We start from the raw sequence: 24,923 nt of genomic DNA, 5'->3' as shown, positions 1-24,923 counted from the left end.
GAAAATGAAATGAAAAAATATAATTTATAAATAAATTTTTAATTTTATTATAACTATAAAATTGCCACTCAATTTTATAATTGATTTTCAATTGAAAGTTGCCTTTTAATATAGCATAGATATGTATAATGGGCAAATTTGGTATAGTCGTTTTAAATAAATATTGTGGGCAAGGGGACTAGAGGTAGGTAGATTTGTTTAAAAAGCTAATGGGCGTGGCGGTGGTTGTGCCATAGCCGGCGCCTCAGCGGCAGAAGACGGTGGAGCAAATTGGGGCGGATCCTGGAGTGATAACTATAATCATTTTAAATTATATTTACTACTTTCTTCAATTGTTTTAGATTCCGATTTGAGGTCCTACAATCTATTTTCCGCCTTGAGTCAAATGTCATTTTCGGTGGGCGGTCAAGTGAGAGCGAGGTTGAGAAGGATGAGTAAATTCACGCGTCAATTAAATTGCATGCGAACCACTGTAATCTTCAACTTTCAATTATGCAATAACTCTTTTTTTTTTTTTTTTTTTTTTTTTTGGTGAGGGCATTATGCAATAACTCTTAAACGATTAAAATTCCATCGTTTGAAAAAGTCAAGGGGACTATAATTTCCACCCAGTTAGTTACTTGTCCATTTGAGATTTCTCCACTTCTTTTCAAAGTTCAAATGTGCATTTCTCATAATTTCCACTATATACAGGAATGATTAAGGTCCAATAATTCTCCCACAACTTATTCTTGTAGAAAACTTTAACTATCAAAATTATTTTCGTCTCAGTTGGATTCTACAATGTTTGATTAAAAATACACGCACTACAAAATATTTTAGTTTTTCAATATTAATTTTTTATTTTTAATATTGAGAAATGAGAACAGATGGGCAGCAGGAGACATGAGGCATGAGGCGTCTTCCCTCAACCCTAAATCTAATATCAAAATATTTTTTATTTTTAATATTAGATACTCCGTCCGTCCCATTATAAATGGCTCAAAACTTTTCGTTACGAGAATTAAGAAGAAAATATAAATTGATTAAAAGTGATGAGATCTACAATTTTTTAAGGATTAATTTTTTTCATTTATGGAAACAGAACATTTATACTGGGATCGCTCAAAATGAAATACACGTCACTTTTAGTGGGCGGAAGGAGTAATTAATAATTATAATATATATATATATATATATATATATATATATATATATATATATATAGGCCAAGGTTCAATGAAGAAGGCCTAAATGTAAGAAAGAAGAGAGAAGTAATATCATCCGTTGATCTTATCTAATCTAACGGACATGATTTGTTCACGCCATGTTCAACGGATTTTTTCGTTGAACATATGGGGGGTCGAAACCCAGAACCCCCAAAAATATTGTATATGTTCACGAATGTTCAACGAAAAAATCCGTTGAACATGGCGTGAACAAATCATGTCCGTTAGATTAGATAAGATCAACGGATGAGATTACTTCTCTCTTCTTTCTTACATTTAGGCCTTTTTCATTGAACCTAACCCTATATATATATATATATATATATATATATATATATATATATATATATATTAATCCTAAATTCTATCCCGTCCGGTTTTAATTCACTGCACCGTTTACCCTAAACCTAAACCTGAGCCCGAACTTGAACCTAACAATTGAAAAAAGTTTAATTTCATTTTATAAAAACTTTATTTAGTTTCACAAAATATTTTGTTCGCAGTTATATATATTTATTGTATCACTTGTTCTAGGTAAATGTCTCATTTACTTGTAAGTTATAACTAACATTTCGTTTGCTTTTAAGCAGAGTATCATTCGTGCGTATAAACTGATGAATTATTCCATCGTTGCTTACTATAAATAAATATTATAATGAATAAATATTGATTTAGTTTTGTAAACAAAAGTTTCATTTCCTTTGTATAACTTGCTCTAGATAAAATTTGTTATTTTTTTTTAATAAAAAAACTCATTTAGTTTTAAACAAAATACTCTCTCCGATCCGTTCTCCATATTTATGCATATGTTTTTTGGTATATCCCCAAATTTATGCATACTTGTGAAAATTATATGTTGGGTAGTACTACCCAACATATAATTTTCACAATTTTAGCCTATTAACTATGCATATTTTATATTTATAAGGGATAGGGGGAATATAATATATGTAATATATAATTAATATATTAATAACAGTTGGGCGAAGCATGGATGCATGTGGAGGTGTGTATGGGAGACTGCCTCTTCAACTAATAAAAGATCTAAAAAAGTAAGTCGTCCCAATAACTATATATACAAGTAATGCATGCAGGACCGTTTTTCCTCATTCCATTTCCACCACTAAGTAGACCAAACTTTTAGTGGTTACCCTTTTTTATTAGTTGGGAGAAACTTTCTTACCCAATAACTTTTAGGTTAATGGTAGCAAATTAATATCACAACTTTTTTTAATTCTTACACGATTTTTTTAATACATTATACGATTATCTCATTATCGTTTAATTTTTTTGTACCTACAACATCTTTAAAAAAAATTCAATAAAATTTGTCCGACGTTTATCGAGAAAATGATGTCATTTTAATGCTGAAAAAAATAAGAATTTTAAGTTACAAAAAAATTATTATTGTTGTTGTTGTTGTTGTTGTTGTTTTTGTTATTGTTGTTGTTGTTGTTGTTTTGCAATTGAGACATTAAAAGTCCGGTGGGGAAATTACAAATTCGACTATTTTTTTGTTTGCGCAATCAGATTTACCCTTTTCTATTTACATTTACCAGGTTTAGTGTAAATTAACGTACATGAGCAAATTAGGAATGACACTGGATCCTGGATTTTGTCTAGATCCGCAAATCTAAATCTTTTTTTTTTTAGATTTCGACCTTGATAAAGTCGAATCCAATGAATTTGTTTTATTCTTAAAATTTTTGGATTTGAATCTAAAATAAAAGTTTTGAAATTCAAACCTGGCCCGCGGATCTAATTATATATATATAAAATTATATTTATATCTTTATATAATCACATCCTCATGATCTATGGTTAACCTATACATCTATATTTTAAAATAATATAGTATAATTTTATTAAAGGTAATACTTTACTTTATCTTAATTTAAATTATTATTATTATTATTATTATTATTATTATTATTATTATTATTATTTGTATTAATAATATTTTTTTTTCAAAGTAAACTAGAAGACACACATTCTTATTATATTGTTACAGAAGATTGTGATGAAGATGGAGATCAAATTGATTTTAGTAATATAATAATAATTTTAATCTCATTTATACCTATACAATTGAAATAGGTGTGTAGTTCTCATTCTATTTTTTTTTCTTTCTATTTTTTCTTTACTTCTTTAGGATGTTGATGATGTTGAAAGTAGTTATAACATGGAAGATGTCTTTGAACAATTACAAAATTCATTGTTTTGATATGTTGTTGCTTATTTTTAATATTTTTTTATGGATTATGGTAAAATTATTATTTTTGAACGATTTTGAAACTGTAGATAATAATTATGATTTTATTTGTATTTTTAAATAATTTAAAATTTATTTTAAAAGAGAGAAAAAAAATATGGATCGAATTTGGGTCTGGATTCAAGATTCCATATTATGGATCTCAACTTAGATAGCGCTATTTTTGGATCTAATAGATATAGACCGAATTCACAACTAAGTAAAAAAAATTGAATCAGAATTTAGATTAAATAGAATTCGATTCAGATCCGACTCATTGCCATCTCTAGAGAAAATTAATATCATGGAATATATGAACTCTACTCAGCAAACTGCAACTCAAATAACAAAACAATGTTTTAAAAAAGAAAAGTCAAGTCAAGATGGCAACATATCCCATTATGTGTAAAAAGAAAAGTCAAGACGCCATATATGAACTTTATAAGACCTTTTAATAATTTTCTGAACCAAGATTCATAAGTGTAACCGCCCCCACTTCTTTTTAATATCTCCTTATATACATACTAAGTAAATAAGTGAACAACCCTTTCTCAAATATACCCATTATGCCTTGGCTACAACTAGTTTTTATCTTGTATTTCATCTTGGTGCTTCTTTTACCATCAATTTCTGCTGCTGTAATCACCAAACTTGGATGTGAGGATAAATGTGGGAATTTATCGATTCCATATCCATTTGGAGTCGGGTCGAATTGCTCGCTCGGCCCATCCTTCACGGTGAGTTGCAATACTTCCACAAACCCTCCAAAGGCGTATCTTTCCATCATCAATAAAGAAGTGATTGAAATAAATGAAACATATATTCGGGTAAAGTACCCCAACCTGGTTTCAGTTTGCTATGATTCGTCAGCAGCAGAATCATCATATTCATACAAAGATAGTATGGCTGTGAACTTGACGGGGACTCTGTATGCGCTGTCGATGTACACAAACAGACTCACCGCCATAGGCTGCGATGACGCCGTGCTGCAGTCCAACGGAACTTCCACCAACGGAGGTTGCTCAGCGTTTTGTGACGACGACACTGATAAGGGCGGCGTCGGGTATTGCCCATTTGATCCTACTTTGCTCGGGAATGGTTGTTGCCAGGCTCAAATCGTCGGAGGTAATTGTCAGTTACATATATATATTATGGTTTTTGTGAAAAAAGAAAAAAGATGTTCATCTGAAATTAAGTATGAGATGAGTTCTAACTTGTCATGTTCTCGTTCACAGACTCGGGTTTAGTGGGAGCAGAATTAATTGAGTTTAGCAGAATAGTGCAACGTAGAAGACTTTTCCCATGCAGTTACGCCTTTATCCAGGAAGTCTCAGATGCAACTGGATTTTCATATCCGTTATACTACCTCCATAACTCAACAGCATTGCATAATGATAATTGGGCATCATCAACAAGTCCTCCGGTGGTGCGGCTGGACTGGGTTCCCGGGGCTCAAAACTGCAGCCAAGCAAAGCTCAATCCTTCTACTTACGCGTGTCGAGATGACAAGAGCCTATGTGTTGATGTTGCTAATGTCAGTAGAGGATACCAGTGCAGCTGTGTGCAAGGATACGAGGGCAATCTTTATCTACTTGGAGGCTGCCAACGTTAGTATTAACAATCAATTAACCTATACTATATATTTTTTTTTTATCTATTTAGACTAATTCACAATAACTCTGTCTCCATTTGATGATGTGCCAGCAATTTCATTTTCCAGTAGTTCAATTGCTAAATATGGATGCCGAGATCAATGTGGGGAATTATCAATTCCGTTTCCATTTGGAATCGGGCGGAATTGCTATTTGGCGCCATCTTTTGAAATAGAATGCGATACATCCACCAACCCTCCAAAAGCCTACCTCTCAGTTATGAAGGCTGAAATCACCAACTTCAATTCATCACAGGTTCGGGTCAACTATCCAACCTTGGGTTTAGCTTGCTACAATTGGTCCGATTCTCAGCGGAGAATCATTAAGACAGAGGAGAAAAGCTTGATTATAGACTTGTCGACAACTCAATTCACGTTGTCGGAAGATAGCTGGATCTCTGTGATTGGGTGCGATGATGTAATGGTGGGTACGATTCGACATGCCAATCGGACTTCTGTTGGCACCATCTGCGCAGCTGTTTGCAAAAATAATCAAATTGCCAATGACTATTATGCATATTGTCCAACAAAAACTGATGAGTACTGGCCCGGCAATGGCTGTTGCAGGGCACCCATTCCTAGAGGTAATTTTTTTTAGGGTCATTCCTAGAGGTAATTAATTACACTATATATCAACTTATGATTTTACAACATATAATTAAGGGATTATAACAAAAAAAATACACGAACTTTGAAAAAAATTGTAATTTTCACCTGAACTTTCAATTAAGCTAAAAAAATGCATAAATTTATATTTTTGTTGCAATTTTCACTTAAGTTTGACTTTCAACGAAATTAGAGTTCAATTGACAATTGAAATTAAGTCAAATATATTAAGTTTTGCTTTCTTAGACCTTCGAGCTTCTAAATAATTTTCATCATCAGAAGTTAGACCAATATCAGATGAGCTTACAATTGTCAATTGAGCTCTAATTTCGTTGAAAGTCAAACTTAGGTGAAAATTACAACAAAAATATAAATTCATGTATTTTTTCGCTTAATTGAAAATTCAGGTAAAAATTACAGTTTTTTTCAAAGTTAACTCCTATAATTAAACAAAGTTATTTTTTCATTGATGAACAAATTAAATAAACCATTTCACTTGCAGGCACCTCTTACCTGGAAGCGAATTTGAGTGACTTCAGTGGACGATGGCCACGTACCAATTTCTCTTGTAGCTACGCATTCCTTGGAACCAAGGATGATTATTATCAAGCAACATACCCCGTTTTGAATAACTCAACAGAGATTCAAACTGATGATCCACAAAGAAATTATCGATTGACAATTTTTCCACTGGATTGGAGGATTGGTGCATTGAATTGCAAAGAAGCGCAATTGAATCCGACTGATTATGTGTGTCAGAATAACACAGACTGCATTGATTTCGATGCAACAATTGGAGGGTACCTCTGCAACTGCTCCAGAGGATATCAAGGCTATCCTTACCTTAGCCCAGGATGCAATGGTTAGTACTCATAATATTTTCTTTTCTTTAATTTGACCTTATAGTTTAATGCTTTAATTCTTTGGAATGCCTATGTGAAGGAAATTGATTGCCCCGGAGCATTAACAAATATAAATGCTAACGAACTGACATTTTAGATGTTTTGTGATGCTTGTGGAGCAGATATTGATGAATGCGCGGATAATACAATTAATACATGTGTTTCAAATTCAATTTGCATCAATACTCCCGGCTCTTGTCACTGCTCATGTCCAGAAGGGTATGTTGGTGATGGAAGGAAAGATGGCACACGTTGCATTCAGCTGCCGCCATCTAAGACCAAGACCATAATCTTGACAGGCAACAATTTTTATTTTTATTTTTGTTCTATTTTTTATCGGCTCAAATGTCAACCATAAATTAAACTGTTTAAATGATCATATATGCAACTCAATAAGTATGATAAAAAAAAACTTAGTAAGCTTGACTTGCATGTTTAATTATTTATAGTTTCTCAGTCAACTAACTTTATATACAGGTATAGGCTCTGGATTAGGATTTCTACTACTCATATTAACGTGCTTTTGGTTGTATAAGATGTTGAAAGAGAGAAGGGAAAAAATACTTAAAAAGAAATTCTTCAAACGAAATGGTGGCCTTCTCTTGCAACAACAAACAAATGAAGGCACGCTTGGAAAAACAAAAGTTTTCCCTGCAAAAGAGTTGGAGGTAGCCACTGATCACTTCAATGAAAACCGAATCCTTGGACATGGAGGGCAAGGCACTGTCTACAAAGGAATTATATCTGATGGTAAAATTGTGGCAATAAAAAAATCCAAGTTGGTTGAGGAGAATCAACTAGAACAGTTCATAAATGAGGTTGCTATATTGTCACAAATCAATCACAGGAATGTAGTGAGATTGTTGGGGTGTTGTTTGGAGACAGAGGTTCCTCTGCTTGTTTATGAATTCATGCCAAATGGTACCCTCTATGATCTCATACATGATCCCAATAATGAATTTCCATTTCCATGGAACATGCGTCTGAAAATCGCAGCAGATATAGCCGGGGCATTGGCTTATTTGCACTCTGCATCTTCTGTAGCTATTTATCACAGAGACGTCAAGTCCAGTAACCTCCTTCTAGACGAGAAATATGTTGTCAAGGTGTCGGACTTTGGAACTTCAAGGTCCATTGCTGCGAATCAAACTCACTTAACTACTCTGGTTAAATGAACATTTGGATATTTAGATCCAGAGTATTTCCAGTCGAGTCAATTCACGGAAAAGAGTGATGTTTATAGTTTTGGAGTGGTTCTTGTGGAGCTTCTTACTGGGCAAAGCCCAATTTCTATAGATGAAGAAGAAGAGGAAAGAGGCCTAGCTACTCGGTTTCTTACATGCATGGTAAGAAATTGCCTTGACACAATTTTGGATCCTCATGTTTTGGAGCAAGGTAAAAAGGAAGAGGTGATTTTAGTTGCAAGGCTTGCACAGAGATGCTTGTATTTGAAAGGGAAAATGAGACCAACTATGAAAGAAGTGGCTACAGAATTGGAAAATTTTAGGATGTCTCAAATGTCTACTTTAGCTAAAGATGAATCAGAAGATGAAAGAGATTTTGAAGACATGCCCACCATGATTTCAGACAATGGATACACGTGGACAGGTACTTACAAGAATTTCATTGCATCGTCATCAGACGCGCATCCCTTGAGATTGACAACATAGTAAACTTATGTCAATATACCAAGAATCTAAATGTTGTAAATTTTGGAGTAAATCGGTACATAAATAATAATCTGTATGTTTTGCTTCATTAGATGAAGGATGTATTTTGTGCATATCAAATGATAAATTCATTTACTTTGAGATGACAGCCAAAATTAGAAGTAGGATATATAAAATAGATAAATCTCATCTCAATTTGAGAAAATGATAGAGAAGGATTGAATCATTCGCTACCATAAAAAAAGAAGAAGAAAAAAAGTGAAGTTAACAACAGAATGACAACGGGGAATATCCATTGTTATTTTAAATGTATGATGGATATTTGGTTATCCTATTACAACAGAAAAATTCGTCATTAGTTTCAACAACAGACTAACAACTGAAAATATCTGGCGAATATTTGGTTGGCCAATTAACAAAGAGACATCCAATCTAGTTAAAGAGTAATTAATTTGTAAAGTCTTTTATGTAAGTCTGTTAGAGTTCTTCAAGAGTCGAGCATTTAGTTACATTAATAAGGCTCTTAACTATCTATGCCTTTATGTATGTATCCATCTACTAAATATCCTCTATGTAGTTTGGATAATCAAGTTCTACCAATAAAATCATAAAGCAAGAGCTGTAGCTTTGCATTCTCTCATATATAAATCTGTTTCATAAAATATCCTCCAACAAAGGTATCTAGAACGCAGGCTCGTCGTCGATATGACAACCCCTCCAAATTCTATTTTCTATTTTCTCATATACATCTTTGTATGATCTACAATTATATATATAAAAAAAACATTAATATATATAGTATATACTTAGTATTAACATAAAAGAAGTATATAAAAAGCATTAACGCAAAAGAAATATGAATGTTTATATAAAAAAAATCTATAAATCCAATTAAGAATTCCAGACTAGATTATTTTGTATCCATATTCTAATAATTTAAGGGCATCTCCAGGGCAAGGCTGGAGAGCCGGTTCGAGGCAGGGTAAGGGCGTGCCGCGCACGCTGGAGAGGAAAGAGAGAAACGTGTGAATGACATGCATTGATGATAAAAAAAAAAAATCTTATTTTGAATAATTCGACCGTTGCTGCATTTTTTTTTATTGCTTCCAACCGTTGGATACAAACGGCTAATTTAGGTTTTTTTTTTTCAATATCTATATATACCCCCTTTCTACTTCATTCAAATCACTCCCAAAAATCATTCTCATCCTCGAAACTATTGCATCCCAAGATCTATGGATCTGACATGCTTTTTTTGGGACTCCTGGTTCAAACAATGGCATCAACGTGTGCTCAACGCATCGACGTTGTTTAACGATCGACTGGAAGGAAGGGCTCCTCCGATATTTGTTCAAGCTCGTTGGGCAATCATCAAAGGACCGGTGCCTTAAAAAATTAGCGTAATTTTTATTTTTATCATTGTATTTTAATTAAGTCTTTAATTTTATTTTAATTATGTAATGTTCAATTTTAATTTTAATGAAAATTTTAAATTTTAAAATAAAAGTGGAAATAGGATTAAATAAAAATGAGGATTTAAGCACCTCTTATAGCGCCAATGCACTGTGAAGCGGAGGCGCTAAGGTGGGGACCACCTTATAGCGTCTTCCATTGGAGATGCTCTAACATAAGTTAATTAGGAGTTTTATAACTTGGACTATATATCCCAACTTGCATAAAAGCTTATAGACTTACACTGTGTTGCTTCTTTGTGAGAAGATATTCATTAATGCGACCTCCTGTGTGTAAACAGTGAAGTCTCGGGTTCAAACCCCACTGCTCCCCCTCCCCAACTCCCCCAAGTAAAAAAAAAAAAAGAGAAGATATTCATTAATGCGCTGATAATACAACTAATGCTTGCATTTCAAATTCAAATTGCACCAATGATCCTGGGTCGTATCACTGTGAATGTCCAAAAGGATATAGTGGTGATGGGAGGAAAGATGACATAGGTTGTTGCATTCAGCTGCCACCAAAAGATGATGATAATCTTGATAGGTAACATTATTTATACTTTTTTCAACCTTAAAGTGAATCAGTTCAAATTGTAATTTTCACTTTGTTTGCAAATCTCATGTTTCAAGGTCAAATGTATAAATCTGATATCATGTCATCTCCATAATATATGGTTATGCAACTCAATAAATTTGATCAGTCAATAAATCTGATATCATCGGTCATCTCCATAATAAATGCAACTTAATAAATTTGACCAGTGTATATTTTTTGTTTACTCATAAAGTATGTTTACCTGTAGGTATCGGCTCTGCATCGGGATTTCTATTACTACGCGTAATGTGTTTTTGGCTGTATAAGGTGTTGCAAAAGAGAAAGGAAAAAATGGTTAAGGCGAAATTCTTGAAACGAAACGGTGGGCTTCTCTTAGAACAGCAGACGAATGAAGGCACACTTAGAAAAACAAAAGTTTTCCCTGTATATGAGTTGGAGTTGGCCACTGATCACTTTAATGCGAGCCGAATTCTTGGACATGGAGGGCAAGGTGCAGTCTACAAAGGAATGTTATTCGATGGTAAGATTGTGGCAATAAAGAAATCAAAGTTGGTTGAGGAGAATCAGCTGGAACAGTTCATAAATGAGGTGGCAATACTATCACAGGTCAATCATCGAAATGTGGTCAAATTATTGGGGTGTTGTTTGGAGACAGAGGTTCCTCTGCTTGTTTATGAATTCATGCCAAATGGTACCCTTTATGATCTCATACATGATGCGAGTAATGAGTTCTCATTTCCATGGAGCATGCGCTTGAAAGTTGCAGCAGATATAGAGGAGTGTTAGCCTATTTACCCTCCGCATCTTCCATGCATGCCCATATATCACAGAGACATCAAGTACTCCACTAATCTTCTTCTAGACGAGAAATATGTTGTCAAGGTAGCCGACTTTGGAACGTCGAGATCAGTTGCTGCAGATAAAACACTTAACTACTATGGTTAAAGGTACGTTTGGGCATTTAGATCCAGAGTATTTCCAATTGAGTCAGTTCACAGGAAATTAAGAGTGATGTTTATAGTTTTGAAGTAGTTCTTGTGGAGCTTCTTACTGGGAAAAAGCCAATATTTGTGGATAACGATGAAGAGGAAAGAGGCCTAGCTTCTCGGTTTCGCACATGCATAGAAGAAAATTGTCTTGACACAATTTTGGATCCTCAAGTTTTGGAGCAAGACAGAAAGGAACAGGTGATTTTAGTTGCAAGTCTTGCTCATAGATGTTTGAACTTGAAAGGGAAAGTGAGACCCGACTATGAAAGAAGTGGGTACTGAATTGAAAAGTTTCAGGATTTCTCAAATGTCTACAATTGCTAAAGATGAGTTTGAAGATGATGTGGGAGACATCTCCACGATGATTTCAGACATTGATTACACATGGACATGTAGTTATAAGAGTGCATCCGACGTGCTTCCGTTAAAGTTTTCAACAGAGTGAGCTTATGTCATTTTTCTATTAATGGGTTGCAATTTATTTTTCGTTTTCACTTTTCTTATGTTGATATTGGATTTGGACCTACTACCGCTATTTTAAGGTTCCACGCTAGATAAGAAATGTACAACAGATTTTAATGTTTACACCTCTAAACTGGTAGAGGAGACCTGTGTTGCACGTGTTTGCACATTATTAATTGTTGGATTAAAAATCATATCAATGCAGTATTAAAAATATCATTATGAATAAAATTCGTTAAAGCACCTATTGAATCTACAGAAAATCAAATACTACTAATAAATACTAGTAATAGATTAAAGGGACAACGTCCTATTGTCGTATAATTGGAAATTATATTTATATGGATAAAGTTATGGAAATAATAGCCTTTGTGTTAAAATAATTTTAATACCTTTGCTAATACAATTTCAATATTTTTCTATATTTTAATTTTTGAAAAGAAAAAAAAAATCAAACCAAAAATATACAAAAATAAAAATAAAAACTAAGATTTAGGGGTGAAATCTATTTACTCACTCTCAACTAAGGATGGCAGTGGATCCTGGACCCGGTCCAGATCCGTGAATCCAGATCCGATTTGACGGATCTGGATCTCAATTTTTTGGATCCGCGGATCTGGATCCGGATCTGGATCTCATTTTCTAAAACGGATCTGGATCTGAATCTTGACATTTGAGATCCGGATCCGACCCAGATCCGACCCGTGGATCGGATTTAATTAAAATTATATAATTTATTTTTTACATTTATTTTATTAATAATATTAGATATATTAAAATATATATATATATATATATATATATATATATATATATATAGAATTAACTTTGAAAACCTAATTTCTAATTCATCTCTTCTCTCCCACTCGGTCTTCTCACTCCCGCGCCGCCTGCGGCCTGACCTCCATCTCTGGACTCACTCTCATCTCCTTCTCTGCCTCATTCACGCCGCCTCGCCTCCATCGCCGGTCGCCATCTCCGATTCGCTCGCCCGCCCGCCGCTGAAGTCACGCTCGCTTGCTCCCTGCTTCCGCCCTCCCTGCTTCTCTCCCTCCATCGCCCGCCGCTGGAGTCACGGCTCGCTCGCTCGCCCGCCAGCAGCAGCAGCAGTGCAGCAGTCAGCACAGGATAACTCCACTGCCGTGCAGTCAGCAGTGCAGCAGTCGCTCGCTCGCTCGCCAGCAGTGCAGCAGTCAGTAGCAGCTCGCCCGTCGGATCTGAAAACACTAATCTGGATCTGGATCTGAAAACACTAATTTTGTGAATTTATTTTTGAATTTAATTTGAAAACACTAGATCCATGGATCTGGACCCGCGGATCCGTGGATCTGACGGATCTGGATCTGGATCCAAAAATTTCAGATCCGCGGATCTGGATCTGGTATATGAAAACGGATCTGGATCTGGTATTGACCAGACCCGGTCCAGATCCGGCCCGTTGCCATCCCTACTCTCAACCATCTTCTTCCCCCATAAGGTCGACGATCCAGGCTAGCCCTCTTTAGGCATATTTCTGTGATTTTTCAGCGAGGTGATATTTCTGGCAATCTCTTTTCTCTTTTCCCTTCAATTTTTAATTTATTTTTTTTCAGTTATTATATTGGGAGTTTTTGAAGGGGAAGTTTATGAAACTTTGGGTGAAAAGAGAAGATAGAACTAATCAAAAAATATATTAATTAATCCGTTTTTAATGTTCAAATCATTAGATATGTCAGAGATGTTACAGTTTTCTTTTAATTTTTTTTCTTTTTTTTTATAATATCAGTTTTCATTATTGTGATTTTTTTTTTGTCTATATTCAGCTCAAATATGTTGATTTAAAATTATATTTTTTTATTATATTTATAATTATTTATATGATAATTGAGTTAATATTTTAAAAAGAAATATGAAAATTATTTTCATGGATAATACGGATCGGATGCAAAAGCTAATTTCTTTTAATATATATGGCAAAAACTTGGGTGAGACTCAGTGTATAGGTGAGAGGGTCGAGGCAGGGATGGGGCGGGTCGGAGCGTGGGTCGCGAGTCACAGGTCGGATAATTCAAAATAATAATTGTTGTGATGAAAATTATTAATTGGCATGAATAAAGGTAATGTTTGTAAAATATTGCTACTTTTCTTCACGACAATTGTTATTTTTTATTCATGAAGCATACCACAAGATTAATATAGGTATTATTTGTAGAAAACAGGATAGGTTTTATTTATAAAATGAAAAATCCTGAATTATAAAATAAAAAATCACAAACTGCTCCAAGAAGGAATTGAACTTTGCGATGTTACGGTTATAAACTAAAAGGAATTGAACTTGCATGTTAAGATTATAAAATAAAAAAGATTATGAAATAAAAAAGCGCAAAGTGCTCCAAGAAGGAATTAAACTTGTGACATTAAGGTGAGCAGGAAAAGTACCTTACCATTGGGCCACCCCAATTTATATATTGAATGACTTAATCTTAATATATATGTAAGCCACAAAGCGTACGTACCGACTAAGCAATCACAATAGGCCATTCTTTTTAAGCATGTATAATGATTTAGATTGACACGGACAGTACTATATGAGGATAAGTTTAAAGTTGTTGTCATATTGTTTTTTATAAGATTGATCTTGGATACATATAATCACCAATTTAGTATATATATATATAATTCTGAATAATTCGCTTAATAGATCATCAAATTAATACAAACTAGCTAGATTAATATTAAAATAAAATGGACAGACAATTCATTTTTTGATTGACTCAAACCAAAGACATCTCAACTTAAAGTTTCATCATCATATATGATAAATCATTCTTAATTTGTGAGCATTATTTGTTGATTTAGTAGATTGGCAATTTACTTGTCAAATTAAGACAAGCACAATTGCCTATTATAAGCCTAGCTCAAGTGATAAAGTTGAGGCACCCAAAGACTCTGCTATATGAGAGATCTTGGGTTCAATTTCGTCTGCGTGCGGTGTAATATATTTCCATTTGTATGGTGCAGAGTATATTTCCATTTGTGTGATGCAGAAGTCCCGTTTGCATACGGTGTAGCTCATTTGATTATATATATACCTCATGTAATTCAAAAAAGACAAACACAATTGCAGGCATATCTCCATGACCATAGTTTAAGTTCTCATCATCAAGTACATATGGAAAAATCGCAGTTTAGTATTCAAACTATTGATCTTTTAATGAAAATATCTCAAATTATAAATAATTACAATAAATATTTCAATTATTGGAATTTTAACAAAAATATTTTGAACTATACATAGTATGTGACAGCCCGAAACCAAATGATTTATCCAGAATTCATTTATTTTAAATTATTTAAAATTTTAACTCTTGCAAAGCAATTTAAAAGGGTGAAGTAATTGAAAAATTTTATGATATATATTTAGTAAATTAGACCTCATGTTTTAATCAAATATTGAGCTCAAATCTTTTTATAAAAAAAAGTTCTTTTATAATTTATTAGATCAATTATTTTTACATGATCCTATAATTTAAATTATTCTCTAAACTTCAATTAGGTCCTTATGTTTGTTATTTGAATTTATCTGACTAGGTGCGGCGCGACTAGGACGTGAACTTTAAATTCTTGCAGTTAATTTTCAAAGCTCAAGTCTCAGGTGTGAGATTTATTTCAATACATGCTGTGGTTAATTCTTGTCCATTTTAATATTATGTGTTTACCATATGTGTTATGACATACTCCCTCCGTCCCTGAAATGGCTTCCTCTTTGGGGACGGCACGGGTTTTAATGAAAAGTTGTAAAGTGTATTGATAGTGGAGAAAAATGATATAATTATTATTGAAAGTTGTGAAAAGTATTATAATTAGTATTGGGAGTGGTGAAAAGTGAAAAGTAAGAATAAATAAAGTATTATTAGTGGTGGGGTAGGTGTCCAAAAATGGAAAGAAAGAAAGAGGAAGTTATTTGGGGGACGTCCCAAAATGGAAAAAGAGAAAGTTATTTTAGGGACGGAGGGAGTATATTTTAAGGATATCGCTAGGGGCCCGTTGAATGGGTCCAGGATGGAAAGATCCTTGGTATGCCACAATGCGATATAAATGTAAAAGTTAAGGTTGCAACCATTTAATTATCGCCAGGGGCTCGTTGAATGGGTCCAGGACGGAAAGGTCCTTGGTATGCCACCGTGCGAGCAAATGTTAAGAAATGTTATGATCATATGTGTTACCATTTTATTAACGTGGACAATGATTGCATGTTCCCACACTGAGTGTACCCTGTATGCTCATCCCATATTCAACATTTTCAGGTTTTAAAGGCCGGAGGCGCGTGGAAGGTCGAATGGCGAATCAAATATTTTGTATTTAGCTTTAACTAAAGATGTTATTTTGAGTAAAATATTTTAAAATAAGATATTTATTTCTTTATTTTTCACATTAAATATTTATTTATAGTCATTATTTTCCGCGTGCGTTTTTATTTAAAATTAAATTGGATTTGGGTGTCACGTAGTAACAATTAAATACTCAAACTATCATAAAACTAACAAAATTTTCCAAAATTTAAAATTTTCCAAAATTTAAAATTTTGTGTGCGTGTGTTGGCTTAGTGATAGGAGGTTAATGCTCAAGACCTGAGGTCCTGAGTTTGAGTCATCCGTCGTTCGGTCTTTAAATTTCTTTATTTACTTATGTAATTTATATATAAAAAAAATATTTATTCATGCAAAGATTATGTAGATTGTCAAAAGCTGACGTGAATTTTTAACACAAATATATTAGAGAACGAGATGGATTTAACCCAAATATGTAAAAGGATAAAAATGTCCTTTAAACATATTAATAATTTGTGACAAGCTTATAATTTTTATGTGATCGAAAATTACACTTAGAGGTATTTTTTTGTTAAAATATCAATAATTTGGATATATAATTGTGATTTAGCTCGAAATATTTGTAATAAAATTGTTGTAATTCAGATATAAACTGTAATTTTCCCAAGAATAAAGTGTAGGTCCTATTAATCTTGGAATGTAATCAATACTCCATATTTCCCACTAAAAATGACATGTATTTCATTTTGGGTTGTCACACTATAAGTGGCTTATTTACATAAATGACAAAATTTAACCCATAAAAAAGTATAGATCCCTATTATTTTTAACCACTTTATACATTCTTCTTATTTTATGTGTAATAAAGAAATCCGCCACTTTTAACGGGACAGAGGGAGTATATATATAAGTTTCAGTGAAATAAGTTTTTTTTTTTTTTTTGAAGAGTTCAGTGAAATAAGTTAATGTATTGCAATTGCATACTATCCTCAAATACCACAGTTATTAGAGATATATTGAACATATATTAATATATCGAAGTTTGTAAAAGGTCAATGACGTATCATAGATTACAAATCATTTTTGCTTTCGCCGATCAAGAACATGAACTCTCGTTCAAGTCAAAAATAAAAAAATGAAGTCAAAGTTACAGGGTCATTAATTATTATAATTTATCGCTTTCGACCAATTCTATCGGACATAAAAATTAAATACTTGCAATATTACAGTGACATATATAATAAGAAACAGAAGTTGACTTAAAATGTCTCCGTAATGTCAAAATCGTTCATGTCAATTTGCAACTTTTTTTTGGCTGTATACTTTTCCGATAAACTGAATCTGTCTAAACTGCAATATTTATATGCTCATATCTGAATCATTAAGAGGCGCTTCTAAGTATGATGTCAAAATTTCAGGGTCATTCTGCGCGTGTGTTGGCCTAATGGTAGGTGGTTTAATATGCAAGATCTAAGATTTTGGGTTCAAGTTCATCGTGGTGTGGTCATTAAATTTCTTTATTTACTTGTGTAGTTTATCAAAAAAATAAAATGAACACTACAAGAAACTGGGCGATTAGCGACGGAATTTTTCGTCGCTAATCGCCAAAATTCCGTCGCTAATTTCAATCATCGACGAATCAACGACGGCCGCCGTGTGTCGCTGTAAAAGTGATCGGTAAAAAAATTACCGACGAAATTTCGCATCCGTCGCTAATTACCGACGGACCGTCCGTAGGTAAGCACACAACAACGCCGGCGTCGTCTGAAATCAGCGACGGAAATGACCGTCGGTATTAGCAACGGAATTCATTTCCGTCGCTATTTGTTTTACGAAAAATAATAATAATAATAATAATAATAATAATAATAATAATAATAATAATTTTTTTTATATCAATCTAGCTTTATTCTCCACAAGTATTTTTGGTATTTCTAATGTATTTTGAACTTAATTGTATACGTTAAGACGAACTTCCCAGTGGGTCAGCCATCTTAGTTGTGCTCTAATTCAAGCACGCTTAACCTTGAAGTTCTTTTCGAGTGGTCACCAGTACAAAACACACGTATTATTGATATAACTATCACCTATTAATTCATTTAAACTCTATTTTAATATACAATATCATTTATTCATAACCTTAGAACATGCTGAAGTCATATCTAAGACTTGTGGTACCGACGAAAGAATGACGGTAAATTTAGGATCGAATTTAAAATAATAAAAAATATTAATATTATAGTTAGTTAAAAATATATATATTATTGTTGAAAATAACAATAAATTTAAAATATTCTCAATAATTTAAAAATAAGAATAAATTAGAACATTAATTAAAAAATAATAAAAATATTTAAAAAAATAACAAAAATAAAATAATTTCTACCGACGGATTATTAATTAAAAAATTAAAAAATTTACAAAATTAATTTTTTTAAAAAATAATATTTAACTACATAAAATATTCCGTCGTTAATAATTTCGTCGGTAAATTTAAAAAAATAATCAAAAAATAAATTAAAAATAATAAAGAATATTTAACGACGGAAAATATTCCGTCGTTAATAATTCCGTCACTATTTCCGTCGGTGAATTTTAAAAAATAATTAAAAAATAATAATTAATATTTAACGACGGATTATTTTACGTCGCTAATAATTTCGTCTCTATTCCGTCAGTAAATTAAAAAAATAATTTTAAAAAATAAATAAATAATAAAAAATAATATTTAACGACGAATTATTTTCCGTCGCTAATAATTCCGTCGCTATTCCGTCGGTAATCCGTCGGTAAAATTTTGAAAATATCTTCGTCGAAATTCCGCCGTTGTTCCGTACCAACGGATTATTTTTCGTCGGTAATTCCGTCGATGTCCGATATGTTTTTTTGTAGTGAAAGGTCATTAAGTATTTTGAAGAATTAAATAATCAGATAAGTTTAAAATTGTTTAAAATAAATAAATGCAAGATTAACATATAAATATAAGTTTAGAATAAAGTGAGAATGACTTTTTTAGTGAAAACTAAAAACACATGCAGTAACACATAGAAATCATAAACAAGAGATGATCAAATTAATTGAACAAATAAATGTAACGTACGTGAACAAATTAAATCATATTAGTTTATTGTCAATCTCATACACGTGTTACATTTATTTGTTCAATCTAATAATCTTTTTTTCATGAAGTTTATGTATTTATGCATATGTGCTCTTAATTCTTACACCAAATGAATGATTATGGGTTTGTATTATTATTTATGTGCACTATATGTCCTATCACACCACACATAGTAACTTTTCTTAAAAGATACTCTTTTCGTCCACAAAAATTATAGTGTACTTTGGAGGGCATAAGTTTTAATAGTTGAGAGATTTATATAAAGTGTAGAAAGGAGCCCATTAAAATTGAGTGGAGAAAGAGATCACCAAAATTGGTATGTTAAATAGTTGGAGTATTTTGTAAATACTCGAATTAATTTGAATGGAGTTTAAAACATAAGGGGTAGTTTTTAAAAAATGAAATTAGCAAATACAAATTGTGGAAGAAATGGAGAAAGGAGGGAGAGAGGAAGAAGGGGAGTGGAGGGAGGTGAGAAGAAGGCATCTACAAAAACCCAACCTTAGGGATAACCAGCCACATCCAACAGTCGAGAATCATTTTGTTAAGAAGACACATGGAAAAGAAGAAGAAACTTTCTTCTTCAACAATTTTCTGGAAGAAACAAGGATTCAATACCTGGAGAGAAGATTCAAAGAGATTGGGAGAGTAATATATATTTTCTATCCCAAGAAAAGAGACATTAGGGGAAAACCTTTTGGTTTTGTAAGGTTTCAGAAAAGAAACGATAGGGACTGGATATTGGAGGAAATGAACAATATTTGGATCGGAAGCTACAAGACGAGAGCTTACTTACCAAGATTTGATCGACCATTGACGGAAACACTGAATAACAAGATAGGTGGAGTTGGGAACCATGCAAAGGAAAGGAACGAATCAAAGAGGAGAGTTTACAACATTCCAAAAGGATTGAGAGAGAGTGGCAAAACGTTTGCGGAAGCTCTTGGGGGAATAAACAAAAACCATACACCTCCAGCAGATGAAGTTATCAGTTTTCAAGCTTCCAATGAGGAAATGAAGTGGTCACAAAACTCCTTTACAGGTTTTGTCAAGGCGGAGTTTGCATGGGAAGATTTCGAAGAAGAGATTAATAGCAAATATGCCTCGATTCTAAAGGTATCTACTCTCGGAGGAAACCTTGTCCTCATACAAAGTCTAAACCAAACCCATGTTAAAGAACTTATGAAGGAACTAGATGAATGGACGAAATTTTGGTTCGAATGGACTCGGCCTTGGTCCTATGTCGATGTAAGCACTCAAAGAATGGTTTGGACCAAATGGCATGGTGTTCCTTTACAAGCTTGGAATACTAGGTTTTTTGAAATGGTAGGAGCAAGGATGGGGATGGTTTTCAAGATCCACGAAGTCACAAAGAGAAGAGAACGTCTGGACGCAGCATTCATTCAAATCTCAACAGGTTTGTACTCTCTAAACAAAATAGTGGAAAGCAAAATCAACGGAGCCCACTTCAAAATCCACATCGAGGAGTTGTCGGAACAGATGCCGCCGGAAGAACCCCTGACTAAAGAAGATGCCACTTCGGAGGAGGAGGATGATGAGGTTTCTCTAGACAAAATCTATTAGCAAAATCTTGTGTACCACAGGGTGTACCGTATAATCGGGTTGACCCGCACCCATAATAGTGTTATTTATAACCGTTCATGTCAGGATACGAGTTCGGATCAGGATACGGGTCAGGATCTAAGTGTGGATGTAACCCGGTTTGTACGGTACACCTGATTGTACCCAAAATCACCTCTTACTTTAATGAGATCTGTAGAATTTTTTTGGACTTTGAAAATTTGGGGGTATTCAATCCAAACTTTTAAAAGTCTTTAAAAATTTAGAGGTATTCAATATGGATTTTAAAAAGCCTTAAAAAATCTTTAGGTATCCAAAAGTCTGTGGATTTTAAAACTCTATGGATTTTGATGGATTCTCCTTCAAAAATACAAAGAGAGAAATCTCACCTAATCACACGAGATTTTTGTGGATTCTTTCACCTCTCTTTTGTCCAGCGCTCGTTCGAGACCAACGAGCGCTGGTGCTTTGAGCATCAAGCATCTCAGCGCCCGGTAAGCTCCAGCGGGCGCTGATGCTTTGAGCATCAAGCATCTTAGCGGTTGCTGGGCTCCAGCTTTGGTTTCAGCGGTCGCTGGGCACCGGCCGATGCTCGATTGCTCCGATTCCAACGGTAGCTAGGCTCCAACCGGTGCTACGTTGTTGCCTTCCTAATTCCTATCAAGTCGATGAAAATCCATGAAAATCAATAAAAAAAAAAGTTAGATTGCAAATGACAAACCGATGCTACGTTGTTGCCTTCCTAATTCCTATCAAGTCGATGAAAATCCATGAAAATCAATAAAAAAAAAAGTTAGATTGCAACCTTGTCATTGGCCACCACACCATCTTCGTTGTCTGGAAATACAATTTTGTCTATTGTATATTGTATTTGTATTTGAAAAATATCATCAATAATAATACGGTAAAAATAGAAAAAACATAAAATATGTTCGAGTAAGAAAGTACTTTAACACTCTTAAAAAAAAGAGTACTTCAACAAAAAAATAGTTTTTTCTTTTTATGTTTTTTATCCGTATGTTATTTTTGTCTTTACAATATATATTAAAACAACTATTATATATATATATATATATATATATATATATATATATATATATATAGGAATTGGTTCAATTGAGATTTATATATTTTTTGAGATTTTGAGATAAATGAACATATAAGTACATTTTGATGAAGTTGTCAATTAATTTTTATGAACGCGCGTTGGTCTGGGGTTCAATCCCTACAAGTGGCGTGTTTTTTAAATAAATTAAATAGATTCATATGTTCATCAGTTATATTGGTTATGTTCAAAAAATTTATTGATATGTTCATATATCTCAAAATCTCAAAAAATTTAAAATCTCAATATAAGCTAACCCTATATATATATATATATATATATATATATATATATATATATATATATATATATATATATATATATATATATATAGGGGGCCGCTCCAATGAGACCCCCTAATTTTAGTGAGATCTAGGACACGATCTGGTGCGTTTATTTTATCAATCCTATGGCTGAGATTGTATTTGGAGGGTGATTTTTTTTTCGCAGGGTTCGAATCCTGGAGGGAGCAGAATATTTTAAATTTTGTTAATCATCAGTATCTACTGCATTGTTCATCAGTATATACGGCCCTGTTCATCAGTATATATATCTTATTCATTACGAATTTTTTAAATTTTATTTTTCATCAGTATATACATCTTGTTCATTAGATATACGTTTTGTTCATTAGTATTATATGTCTTATTCATTGTACTCATGTTACACGAAAAATAGAGGGTCTCACTGGAGCGCGCCCCTATATATATATATATATATATATATATATATATATATATATATAGGGTGGGGTTAAAATAGAAACCCCCCTTAAGATGAGAACTAGGAACCACATCTAAACCACTGATTTTAATAAAATAAAGGGTTGAGATTAAATTAGAGATGCACATTAAAATATATACTGTAAATGTATTTTTAATTAAAAGGGTAGAAATGTAAAGAATGAAATCAAAAATTACACCCATCGTGATTTACATTTTTTCACTTTCACTTTCATCTAGGGCTTGAGAATCAAAAAAACCGCAGGCATCTGTGCAGTCAACGAAGGACCGATCTGCACGCCGGCGAAGAAGGACCGATCTGCACGCCGGCGCCGATCTGTGTTCTCCGACGGCGGTTTCGTCGATCTGTGCAAGGGCTGTGCAAGGTTCGAAATTTTCCTTCCTGTACAAGGTTCGAAATTTTAGCGATCTGTACAAATTGGTCTTCTCCGGCGTTCAGGAGGCGGCGGCGGAGGAATTCCGATTAATCCAGGAGGCGGCGGCGTTGAGGAGGCGGCGGCGGCTGAGGCGTCCGAGTATTCCAATTAGGAGGCGGCGAAACCTTTTGGGCGTTTCGAAATTGAGGTATTTTAAGTGCATAGATATTTTATGTAATTGCATAGATGTTTGTTTGATTTGGTTTTATTTGATTCGAAATTGAGATATGCACGATTTGGCTTCAATCGATTGTGGCCGATTTTGTTAATTTTTGTAGAATTTAGTAGATGATGGGTGTTGTTGATTTGCATAGATGAAAGATGGTGATGCATAGATGTTGGATTGTGTTTCATATTTATTATTTTTGGCGATTATTTGTTAGGTTTTGTTTGATTTGCATAGGTGAATGATTATGATGCATAAGTGTTATTGATTTGCATAGATGAAATATGGTGATGCATAGATGTTGGATTGTGTTTCATATTTATTATGTTTGATTTTGTTTGACTTACACCTAGGGTTTAAGAAAAAGGGGGCGTCCGCTCGTCGATCCGATCTTCTGTGCAAGCAACGTTCCCTCGATCTGAAAAAGGGGGCGACTTGGGTGAGAGAGTTTTGGGCAGCGGTGTTCAAACCAGACGTCAGCGATTGCGGGAGTTTTGGGCTGCGTCGTTTCTGTGCAAGCAACGATCCATCGATCTGAAAAAGGGGGCGAATTTTGGAGTTTTGGGCGGTGTCCTGTGCAAGGCGACGGTGGTCTGTGCAAGGTGGCGCCGGTGGAGCGATTTGCTGAAGGCAGCGGCGAAGGCGTTTGTTTCTCGAAGTAACTGGCATGTCTTTAACATCCGACGACGGAGGCGTGGGTATCAAATCCGGGGAGGGAAGATAAACTGAATTACTTTCAATTTCTGTGTGATTCGATATTGTTGCACAATGAATATTTTAAGTGCATAGTTGAGAGTAAAAGGTAAAAAGCCACAATGCAGGAGCGTCCGCTTCAATATATATATATATATAGAGAGAGAGAGAGAGAGAGAGAAATTAAACAAATAAGTGTTGCAATCTCAGTTTTTACTTTTTTTTTTCTGGTTAGATTTCTCATTTCATGGACTTATTCGAATATTAGTTGGACCTTGATTCTTGAATGCTTTTGCATTTGTAATATTTTATAGCTGTTTGTGTATGCATTGTCCTTTTACTGTTGATTTTGATCTTGAATGGAAAAATTCAGAAAATAATGGCTGAAACGGAGGTTTCAAAGGAGGCATCTAAAGTGGTTGCAATTGAGGAGAAATGTGGGCTAGACATGAGCTTTTACGTGCATAGTTTAATGAATTTGTTGCATAGTTGAATATATTTGTTGCATATTAATATTTTAATTGGATAATTGAATTGAATAGTTGGGATCGAAAATGCTTAGTTGTATCAATTTTTATTGCATATATTTGTTGCATAGTTATGATGTGAACTGCATAGTTACTCTAAGTCCCTTTCCTCGTAAAATATTGTTACGCTCACGTGGAGAAGAAGTGCATAGTTAGAATTGATAATTTTTATTACATTGTTGCATAGTTATAATATGAACTGCATAATTGTATATATGTGTTGCATAGATGCATATATTTGTTGCATAGTTATAATATGAACTGCATAGTTTTTATAACATACTGTACATGTTATTTTTGTATCACCAAATTAAATTGAAAAAAATAGTAATTGATTAATTTATTCAAATTCGATTTTGAGAAAGTTCGTTCTAAATGGTTAAATTGTTTTAATAATAAAAGTGAGTCAAAGTTCAGCTAGAAGAAATGATTAATTGATTAGCTCATGATAAAAAAATTTAAAAAAAATAGGAACTTTTGTTATCGAAAGTATAATAATAATTTATTGATCA

The 24,923-nt window shown here is 33.5% G+C and overlaps 2 protein-coding genes, 1 long non-coding RNA gene and 1 pseudogene across 3 annotated transcripts; all 4 read left to right on the top strand.

Annotated features, from left to right (window-relative positions):
• Nucleotides 1-3,956: 3,956 nt before the first annotated feature.
• Nucleotides 3,957-8,429, top strand: LOC131007749 (wall-associated receptor kinase 2-like). The gene is made up of 6 exons (XM_057934652.1): nt 3,957-4,584; nt 4,695-5,066; nt 5,164-5,694; nt 6,219-6,578; nt 6,741-6,917; nt 7,096-8,429. Exons 1-6 carry the CDS (start codon nt 4,026-4,028, stop codon nt 7,791-7,793), a joined length of 2,697 nt encoding a protein of 898 aa, XP_057790635.1. The 5' UTR covers nt 3,957-4,025; the 3' UTR covers nt 7,794-8,429.
• A 1,052-nt stretch (nt 8,430-9,481) lies between these two features.
• On the top strand, nt 9,482-11,906 carry LOC131007748 (putative wall-associated receptor kinase-like 11; annotated as a pseudogene).
• A 7,703-nt stretch (nt 11,907-19,609) lies between these two features.
• LOC131009909 (uncharacterized) lies at nt 19,610-20,764 on the top strand. Its single transcript, XM_057937309.1, has one exon. The coding sequence runs from the start codon at nt 19,610-19,612 to the stop codon at nt 20,762-20,764; it is 1,155 nt and encodes a 384-aa protein (XP_057793292.1).
• A 2,034-nt stretch (nt 20,765-22,798) lies between these two features.
• On the top strand, nt 22,799-24,219 carry LOC131012971 (uncharacterized). Its single transcript, XR_009097548.1, has 3 exons — nt 22,799-22,974; nt 23,049-23,173; nt 23,545-24,219. It is a non-coding gene; the product is annotated as an uncharacterized LOC131012971 (long non-coding RNA).
• Nucleotides 24,220-24,923: the final 704 nt, after the last annotated feature.

Source organism: Salvia miltiorrhiza, chromosome 2 (genome assembly GCF_028751815.1).
Source record: "Salvia miltiorrhiza cultivar Shanhuang (shh) chromosome 2, IMPLAD_Smil_shh, whole genome shotgun sequence".
Classification (NCBI taxonomy): domain Eukaryota; kingdom Viridiplantae; phylum Streptophyta; class Magnoliopsida; order Lamiales; family Lamiaceae; genus Salvia; species Salvia miltiorrhiza.
Note: the sequence above shows the minus strand (reverse complement) of the source record. Positions and strands in the feature narration are given on the sequence as shown.

Excerpts from the sequence above, each read along its gene's own strand:
- LOC131007749 (XM_057934652.1), top strand. The coding sequence starts at position 4,026 with ATGCCTTGGCTACAACTAGTTTTTATCTTGTATTTCATCTTGGTGCTT. Across the intron at positions 4,585-4,694 it reads CCAGGCTCAAATCGTCGGAG|ACTCGGGTTTAGTGGGAGCA; the intron begins GTAATTGTCAGT and ends TCTCGTTCACAG. Across the intron at positions 5,067-5,163 it reads TCTACTTGGAGGCTGCCAAC|CAATTTCATTTTCCAGTAGT; the intron begins GTTAGTATTAAC and ends ATGATGTGCCAG.
- LOC131009909 (XM_057937309.1), top strand. The coding sequence starts at position 19,610 with ATGGAGAAAGGAGGGAGAGAGGAAGAAGGGGAGTGGAGGGAGGTGAGA.